The sequence below is a fragment of the Octopus bimaculoides genome, chromosome 4, assembly GCF_001194135.2.
Source record: "Octopus bimaculoides isolate UCB-OBI-ISO-001 chromosome 4, ASM119413v2, whole genome shotgun sequence".
Taxonomy (NCBI): domain Eukaryota; kingdom Metazoa; phylum Mollusca; class Cephalopoda; order Octopoda; family Octopodidae; genus Octopus; species Octopus bimaculoides.
In genome coordinates, this window is record NC_068984.1 from 114,224,576 (window position 1) to 114,234,575 (window position 10,000).

A 10,000-nucleotide genomic window follows, 5' to 3' on the forward strand; every position below is an offset into this window, starting at 1 on the left:
TATATATATATATATATATATATATATATATATATATATATATATATATCACATCTCTTTTTTATTATTAACACCCACCCCTACTCCCTCATTTTGCCTGCTAATTTGTTCAGAACTGCTGCTCTTTCTTTAAATGATATCAGTGTTTTTTATTTTACCTCTCCCCCACTAAACACTCACTATGCTCTCCTTTTGTCAGCCACTTTACTCAATATAACTCCTCTACCTTCAGCTGAAAACTTTAAGAGTGTAACAGACATATAAATATATATAGACAGGTATACCCATCCAGACAAATAAACACATACCTGCGTTCATTTGTTGATTTAGTTGGCTTAGGGGAAGGTTTGTTCTGCCATTCACCACTTTTTAACAGTGCTTCAAAATGAACAGGTAATGGAATTTCTGAAACAGAAAAAAAAAAAATCACATGTGAGAAAGAGGGGGAGCTATAAAATACTCCAAGAACTTAAATGTATAAAATCTTCAAGAGTGTGCATGTATGAATTCATATATACTTTATCATATTAAAAACAGCTAGAGGCAATGAAAAACTAAGTTGCTAAATCTAAAATTATATGAAAGACTAACACAAAAAACCTGAAGCTATGAAGTGTATCATTGAAGAGAAACAGAAAGGGTTAAAAGAAATAGTGAAGTCTGTACCAAATAAGGATAGTTTGATAAGCATCACCTTAAGTATGACTGGCTAAAATGAGAGGATTAGCTACTATAATTCAATAGCTATTCAGAAATTGTCAAAGAGAATAAATATGAATGATAACTAAAATAATCAAATAGTTAAATCATAGCTAATGTAGGCTAATCAGAGTAGGTTTTAAAAAATGATTGATTTACAAGGAAAGTGAAACATTCAAATAAACAAGAGGCTTTTATATATTCACTAAATTTCAATCATGATTTATGACTGACCACTGTCTATTGCAAGTCATTTTGTAAAATAAAAGGACTATAAACCTTTTGTATGCACTTGTTATCTAAAGTACGCAAAGTTCTCTTTAGAAAAGCAAATATTTAGTGAGACTATTGTTCACAATTTCATTTATTTTTTAAAACTAAAATTACACAAGCGTTACAAATTTATCAAATCAATGCAACGTTTGAAGGTCAAGTTAAGATCAATAGCAGGTACAAAGAGAAAATTTTATTGTGAATTAATAGTTGTAAGATTGATTTTAAAATGGCTCATCATAGAGACCTACTAAAATGCAACGGTTTTGATCAATATGTAACAAAGCAAAACAATGTACTCTCTAACACTTTTGGTACCAAACCACCTGAGACTGCTTGGTTTCATTGGATACAAACTTCCCCTTTTAGAGTGATCTAAATTTAAATCTTTCAGCAAAATTTCATGTTATGTTCCAAGCACCAGCTTAATAGTAGTTATTTTACTAAATTCTTTGTTAACTGTAGCACTAATTGAAAGAAAGGTGGTATATTTCTACAGAAATATGGTAACAAAAAGGTTTTATCTTGTTTATATGACTATTGTTCTTGTGATATACACCAACAAAGATTTCCATAAAATGCTAGTTCAAAATAAACTTTGGAAACCAAGTAATTAAAGTTAAAAAAAACTGGACAGAACATGATTTTAATTAAGAACTATACACCAAAATATCTATGCTATCATGATAGCATTGCACACACACACACACACACAGAGAGAGGGTGTGAGGGGTATTTGAGAACATTTCAATTTTAGTTCATTACACCTTCAAATTATTTAATGTATCATTTTTTTTTCTTTCAGATAACCCTTTCAAGATATCACGCTAACTCAAGAAATGAATAGACATGCAGTCGTAGTTGCTATACATGCAAACCACAGTGATTTAAAAATTAGCAACTTTCTAAATGTTGCAAGATCATTTGTACACAAAGTTCGGTTGGAACTGGAGATATGTGGTGACAATGTTTCAAAGAGAAAAAAATATTCACAATGCTCAGACACTAAAAGGACACCAGAATTTATACATGTTCAAAACATTATCAATGAAAACCCCAGAAGATCAATGAGGTCCATTGCTGACGAAAAAAACTCTGACCAGGACCAAAAGTCTAACAGAAGAAATGACAGGTAGTTATGTGCAGATCCTTCTGAAGTACCCAGAGTGATGCACACAAAATTTCCAGCAACTGTGATGGTTTTAGGAGTGGTGAGTAGTGAAGGTCATGTGATGCCTCTCCACTTTTTCCCATAGGGTCTTAGAATCAATGCTGCTGAATACATTGAGGTACTGGAAACTGTTATCAAGTCCTGGATTGATGAAGTATGCAATGTAAGGTCATACATGTTTCAACAAGACTCAGCACCTTCTCACAAAGCCCTAGTTACCCAAGAATGGTTGTCAGACAATACCAATATGTGGCCTCCAAACTCACCAGATTTGAACCCCATGGACAACTGTGTGTGGAGCACTTCTGAAAGGGAGACTAATCGTCATCCTCATAATATCATAGCTTCACTGAAGGTTGGCATTGTCCAAGTGATGTTCGAAATGAATAAAGAACATAGTGTCAGTGGTTTCGGTCCTGCATTGAAGCAGTCATTGAAGCCGAAGGCAGTTTCATAGAATAACTTGCTTTAAAAAAATCATTATCAAAACTACTAATTGCACAAATGCTCATTCAAATATGTATTTATTTATGCTGAAATACACACACACACACACACACACATCTATATAAACTAGCCAGTTCTGAAGATCATATTTTTATCCAACTGGAATCCACCCTTTTTGTAACAAGCATGGCACTGAGATCTGCTTGTATTATTCCTCAAAGATTTCCTAATCTAAATAGAAAACAAGCTAACAATAGAAAAAAAAGAGAAATTCAAACTTAATAGAGCCATTCAATAAACATATTCAGCCAACTCTACATTTCAGCAAACAATAATTAAACTGAAGGTAAATGAATATTAGCATATCATTTAATGCTTAGCTAACAACTCAATGTTTACATTTCTCTAGCATGAGACAAGTTTGAGCAGGTTTCTTTCTACCTAAGTTTTTGACATCTTCAGCAAAGTATATAGCCTCTTCATAATTTGCTAATATAAGTGAGGATTATTCCATTTCTAAACAATTCTCCAACATTCTTTTACTGGATTTAGTCTTTGGACTGCTAGAGTATCACATTCAAGAGTCTTTAGTCAAACACAATGCTACCCAGTATATTGTCTGGTACTTTTCTTAACTACACATCACCAGCATGTCATATGCTGATCTTTCAGCAAGTTTTGGAGAGGCTTATTACTTGCAGGAAACGTCACAACTAAAACAATTATTTTCTAAGTCTTGCTGAAAAATGGTCTTCTGTATATGCAGGTGTGGCTATGTGGTAGTAAGAAGTTTGCTTCCCAACCACATGGTTCCGAGTTCAGTCTCATTGTGTGGCACTTTGGGTAAGTGTCTTCTCTTACAGCCTCAGGCTGACCAAAGACTTGTGTGGATTTGATAGACAGAAAGTGAAAGAAACCCATGTGTGTGTGGTCTCACCACCACTTGACAACTGATATTGGTGTTTTGACATCCAATTAACTTAGCAGTCTAGCAAAAGAGACAGAAAAAATACTGGGTACAATTCGTTTGACTAAAATTCTTCATGGCAGTATCCCCAGCATGGCCACAGTCTAATCACTGAAACAAGTAAAAGGTACATATTTCTTCCTTACTGCATATATTATTCTTCATTGTTTCATGTGCAGCAATGTTAAAATATGTTGCCCCTCACACACCTATTTATTATGCAGAAGAATTATTTAGTTTTCTCAACCATTTGGTCAACATATGTTCTAATAATTAGAATTCGGTCTCAATTTATATAATTATAATAAATGAGGAGACTGCTATTTCTTCTCTACACTTAACACAATCTATGTAATTCCACAATGCATTAGAAATTTTATATCTGCAAACTTACTTCCCTTTGAACATTATAACCTACCAAGCATTTTTTTTTGGTTTTTTTTAGTTGCAACTAGAAAATAATTTTGTACAAAACTTTTAAGCAAGTTGAAACAAAGGCACACCCAATCAATTCCAAAATATTAATCTATTTACCAAATGCTATTATTATAGGACAAAATCTATACATTACCATGATAATCAACCTTTTGGCTCTATCACTATAATTGAGAAACTCAATTACAGAGCAGTATTGACTATACTGCAATCTTAGTAACTGACAAAAATAGGTTTATCAAGGTTTTCAACTTCAGAATTAAGCATAATAGGGTTAAAATTAAAGGAAATTATTGAGGGTTAACTCGACCTTTGAGCAAGCAAAGCAACAGAGACAACCCAAAACATTTCTGAAGAAATTGGAGATGTTTCTATTGTTTATTTAAACTAGATGTTATTATTAACTAACCCTAAGGTTGGCAAAATCGTAAGTTTGCCAGGCAAAATGCATAGCAGTATTTCACCTGTCTGTACATTCTGAGTTAAAATTCTGCCAAGGTCAACTTTGCCTTTTATCTTTTCAGGATTGATAAAATATTACATTGGAGGTAAGTCGATTACATTGACCCTAGTCACTGTAATTGACTTACCCCACCACTCAGGAATTACTGGCCTTGTGCCAAAATTTGAAACCATTATTAGCTAACCCCAAGATGGTGAGCTGGCAGAATTATTAAGATGCCAGAGAAAATGCTTAGTAGCATTTTGTCCATCTTTATGTTCTGAATTCAATTCCACCAAAAGGATCAGTTCAGCACTGAAGTCAATGTAATTTACTAGCCCCCTATCCCACCAAAAATTCAAGCCTTCTGCCCATTATAAAAAAAAACTTTTTAAAGGATTAATTAGCTAACCCTAATTTTAACCCTACCATGGTTGGATAAATGTATTGCAGATAATCTAACTTGCTTTTTATGTAAAAGTTATTAATTACATCAGTTAAAACATTTTTCCAAATAAATAAAAAATCTATTATTGAAAAGTAAAATGCTTGCAAATTGCTAGATTCATGTCTTAGCTTTTTGATATCATAAAATACATAAATACTGTTTTCAGTTATTTCTAAAACTATTCTATATACAATTTGATAGTATACAATTAATTATTTAAAAAATAATCTCTGTCAAATCTATTCAATTGGTTAATTACCAGTTAGGCAGGTGATTTGTTCCTTATAACTTTGAAATTCAACACTTCATCTGAAGGCAGGGCATTACAACCATCTAGTCTGAAAACAATCTTATTCTAAGACCTTTTATCAATTACTTGTTGTCATTCGAATGTGGCCATGCTGGAGCTCCATCTCCAAGGATTTTAGTTTAACAAATTGATCCCAGTTCTTATTTTTGAAGCCTAGTATTTGTCCTATAGCTCTACTTTGCCAAATCACTAAGCTACAGGAATATAAACAAACCAACACCGGTTATCAAGAGGTGGTGGGGAACAAACACAGCACAAAAACTCACTCAATTCCGTCTATCAAATCTACTCACAAAGCTTTGGCCAGTCCAGGACTGTAAGCAGAAGACACTTGCCCCATATGCCATGCAGTGGGACTGAACTCAAGACCACATGGTCAGCAAGCTTCTTACCCACAGTCATGCCTATAGTTCCCATTAAAAAAAATTTTCTAATTACATAATGCTAAATCTGATACAAAGCATGTGCTACATCATTAATGATGGCCAATTAATTATAACTATGTAACAATTTTTTTCCTGTAGTTTTTGAAAGATATTTTATGGACATCAAGAATTAATACATTGCACCAAACAATTGGAAACAAGTCTTCAGTTCTATTTTAAAAAAAACAATTTCAATGTTTCCTAAATAGTAAAATGTAACGGTGTATGATTTGTTTCTTTTAAATCTCCAAATATTCCAAAATAGTGTTCACACTTGCTTTCCTATACAAAATTAAACAAATTAGCACTCCTCGTTATGACTGCATTATTTTTATGCACTAATTACACAATAAATCTATTCATCACTTTTTGGATGTCTGTAGATAAAAAAAATCAATTATTTCTATCAAATTCAGTTTTGGATAACTCAAAAGAAAAAAAACACTAAGTCACACCATCTATATTTTTTAAAATGACACCAATTCTGAGCCAAATAGTATTTAAAAAAGACTGTCTTGATAATTTTTTAAAGCAGAGAAAATGTTTCCAACTCTTGCAGGTAGTAGCCTCAGATTCGTGTGGTTGATGTTATTAGCTGCAGGGAAAACATAGACTGAGAGATAATTAAAAAAGTAAAGAGTTCTGGGGATAAAGAATCGCGCCAAGGATTTTGGGGTTGAGGCATAATAAAAATAGGAGTGTAGATAAAACAATACATAGCTCATAAGTTCAGCAGAATAGGAAACGCTATAGTGGTAGAAAAGACAGAAAGAGGACACAGTGCATCAGTGGGCAAGTGGTTGTAAAGTGTTAGTGACAGAAAATTTTTCAATTAGTTGGATGGCCTACTTTTTTTCTTTTTTTTTAATGTAGTAGAGAAAGCTTGCCTGTGTAGTAGTAACAACAGCACTATCAGACATGTGAGCAGTAGCTAATTTGGGGAGTGCACTTACATCTTACAGCAGCACTCAAATGTACAGAATTGAAGTTGTTCTGGCAAAGATTGCAAAGACAAGTATTTGCAGATTAGGAAAATTTTAGTTGCAACGAGTGAAGAATATAGAGAAGACTCAGTTTTAGTTCTTTACTTGGTGTGTGTGTGTGTGGTGACTGTGTCTTCATACTATTGAATGAAATTAGCTTGACATGTTTATAAGAGATTTCCAAGGTCTTTGTTCATGGAAACGGTGCATATCTGCCCTTGCATGCAAATGATGCCTGGGCACAAATGGTGACCAAGGAAACAAGGAAATAAAGAGTGATATAAAATACATGTGAGTGATGTAACCACAAGAATATAATTCATGTGCAGAAGCAAGTATGCAGGGAAACATCTGAACCTTCCTGTGACACACCAAAGTTTAAAATCAGAGAACTATATTAATCCTTTTGATAACAAACTGTCCAAGACCACCCTGGTTCTACAATACAAGCCTCCTCTCTTGAAGTGATCTAAATTAAAAACTTACATCAAAATTTTATGCAAATTGAAGTTCCAAACACCAGCTTAGTAACGACAAAGTTATTTTACTAAATTATTCAGTATTTACAAAATTAATTTGAAACAGAAGCAATATATTTCATCAGAAATATGGAAACAAGAAGAATTAACATGCTACAATGTAGCAATCTGGAAGTTTCCAAATCACAAGAGGTGATATGTAGAGCATCTATTCTTAGGAGGTTCTTCAGAGTAAATTAGTCATTATATAACATTAACTGCTTCTATATCATGCATTTTATATAGTGTCAAGCCAATTGTACTTATTTCTACTCTCTTACATCCTTATTGTAACTGTAAGTATATATATATAGATATACTATAGATAACTATAGATATATGTAACTAAAACTCAAAAAACAACTTTTGGATCAATCATGATATTAAAATTAAAATTTTAAGATGTTATTGTTTTAATAAAAATGTTGCTTTTACTTTTAACACAATCTTTTCTCAAAGTCTATACCTCACTTTCGTGGAGGCACAATGGCCCAGTTTGTTAGGGCAGCGGACTCGCAGTTATAGGATCACGGTTTCGATTCCCAGACCGGGTGTTGTGTTTATTGAGCGAAAACACCTTAAGCTCCACGAGGCTCCAGCAGGGGATGGTGGCAAACCCTGCTGTACTCTTTCATCACAACTCTCTCTCACTCTTACTTTCTGTTTCTGTTGTGCCTGTAATTGAAAGGGTCAGCCTTATCACACTGTGTCACGCTGAATATCCCTGAGAACTACGTTAAGGGTACACGTGTCTGTGGAGTGCTCAGCCACTTGCACGTTAATTTCACGAGCAGGCTGTTCCATTGATCGTATCAACTGGAACCCTCGACGTCGTAAGCGACGGAGTGCCAACAACAACAACATACCTTACTTTCAGTGTTTCCTCTGAGCAATGAGTTTGTGCATACCAGGGTTTTTTGAGATGAGATTAGATATTTTACTCAAGAAATCTGAGTGGTGGCTATATGCATGGATGCACACATGCTTTGCAAAGAAACAAAGACAAAATTTGCACAGAAGTAAATTTCTGTACACACACCAAAACAAAAAATTAGAGGGAACATTGCTCACTGTTATACAGTTCTCATTCACAGTATTTGTCTCCCGAGTTAAACCTAGATTCACTCCTTAGTCACTTCCAACCACCTGTCTAATTTATGCAGACTTATATTGTCATGACAATATTGTTATAACAATCATAGCTTTAAAGATACAAAAGAAACTGTTCCCAGTAAATTTAAGTACTTTCAGATTCCACTATTCTCTTATAGTAGTTATAAAGTGCTTTTAAGTTGTTTTCACTATCTACTAATGAAACTTAGGCTTTAAACTTATTGCATTATTTTATATGTTTCAGAATTTCTTTAAAAGTTAGAAAAATACATATTGAATAAGGTATCTCTGTACATAGACGCAAGTGTGTGTGTGTGTGTGTGTGTGTACATATATTTATATATATAAACTTGTTAATCACCCAAACAGCAATGTTTCTCCTGGTAGATACAATCATACAGCTATGATAAAGAGAACAGAATGTTTCTCTGAATTTAAGTTTTTAAAATGTATTATGTAACAGTACATATTATCAGTCAACTTAATGATATCATGGCTGCATAGTTAAGAAGTTTACTTCCTAACCACATGATTTCAGGTTCAGTAACACACCACTTTGGGCAAGTGTTTTCTAAAATAGTCTAAGGCTGACAAAGCTTTATGAGATTTGATAGATAGAAACTAAAAGAAACCTGCAGTGTGTGTGTGTGTATATCTGTCTTAATATCATGCAAGTTGCAAATAATCATCACTGTCACAGAAGTAGTGTACGTTTCCAAACGTTCTTGAAAAGCATGTCATGGAAAAATAGTATCTTGCTTGAAACCAAGGATTTGCAACAGGGAGGTGGGGGTATCTGGCTGTAGAAAAATTGCCTTAACTAATTATGTCAAACCCATGCAAGCATGGAAAAGCAGACATTAAAACAATGATATGCTTCCTCAGCACTTGAAAAAATATATATTTACTAGCATGAAGCTAAGACAGAATTAATCTCAAACACTCCCCTTCTACTAACCTTCTTATAATAAAATGACCGAAAACAATATTTGTTGGTGCTATTTACACAATAAAAATAAAATTAAGCCCATTTATTTTTTAAGTTTCAGGTCTACATCTTTCCAATAGAATTTTCTAAATTACATAAATGCTATGGTCATGAATGACCATGGGACTGTACCTAGAAAGTTCCCCTCTGAGGCACAAATCTCAACAAGGTTGGTTGTAGAAGACCAACAGTCGTTCATGCATACCAGTCTCCCCTCTCCACACCACCGATGTTGTCCAAAGGAAAGGCTGATACAGCTTGGCACCAGTAATGTCACAACTCATTTCTACAGCTAACACAACATATGCTCCAGTCCAGGAATCAAACTCACAACCTTACGATTGTAAGCATGGCACTAACCACCAAGGCACGTACTTTCAAACTACGTAACTCTTCACAATCAGACTTAGTTACCTGGTTTAACAACTCTCTAGATCTTAATAAAATCATTCTGGATTGAACTTGAAACCTTGTTACTTTTCATAATGAATTCTTTGCAATTTAGTTAGGATCGTTTTTCCTTTTCAGGTATTCTTTGATTACATGTACTTCTTAATTTTAAATTTTATAACTGTAATATCTTGTCTATTCTACTTCCACATCTGCTCCAAATTTTACTATCAATTTCATTAAGGATTGAGAACTTTCACCTATTTTTGACATTTTCCACATTTCTGTTGTTTAGCTATGGTTGAGCAAACCAACGAGCAAAGACATTTCAACCATGGCCACACCATCCTATTCAGATAATAATGCATCAAATACTACATGCTCCAGCAAG

The 10,000-nt window shown here is 33.7% G+C and overlaps 1 protein-coding gene across 7 annotated transcripts in view; it reads right to left on the bottom strand.

The window, feature by feature from the left end:
* The window catches only part of LOC106881694 (KAT8 regulatory NSL complex subunit 1), a 103,410-nt gene that overhangs the window by 16,151 nt on the left and 77,259 nt on the right, over positions 1–10,000 (bottom strand). For all 7 annotated transcript variants that reach the window (XM_052967364.1, XM_052967365.1, XM_052967360.1 and 4 more), the window contains exon 4: positions 309–405. In XM_052967364.1, the coding sequence (XP_052823324.1) occupies positions 309–405 (97 nt within the window). The remainder of the gene's footprint in view (positions 1–308; positions 406–10,000) is intronic.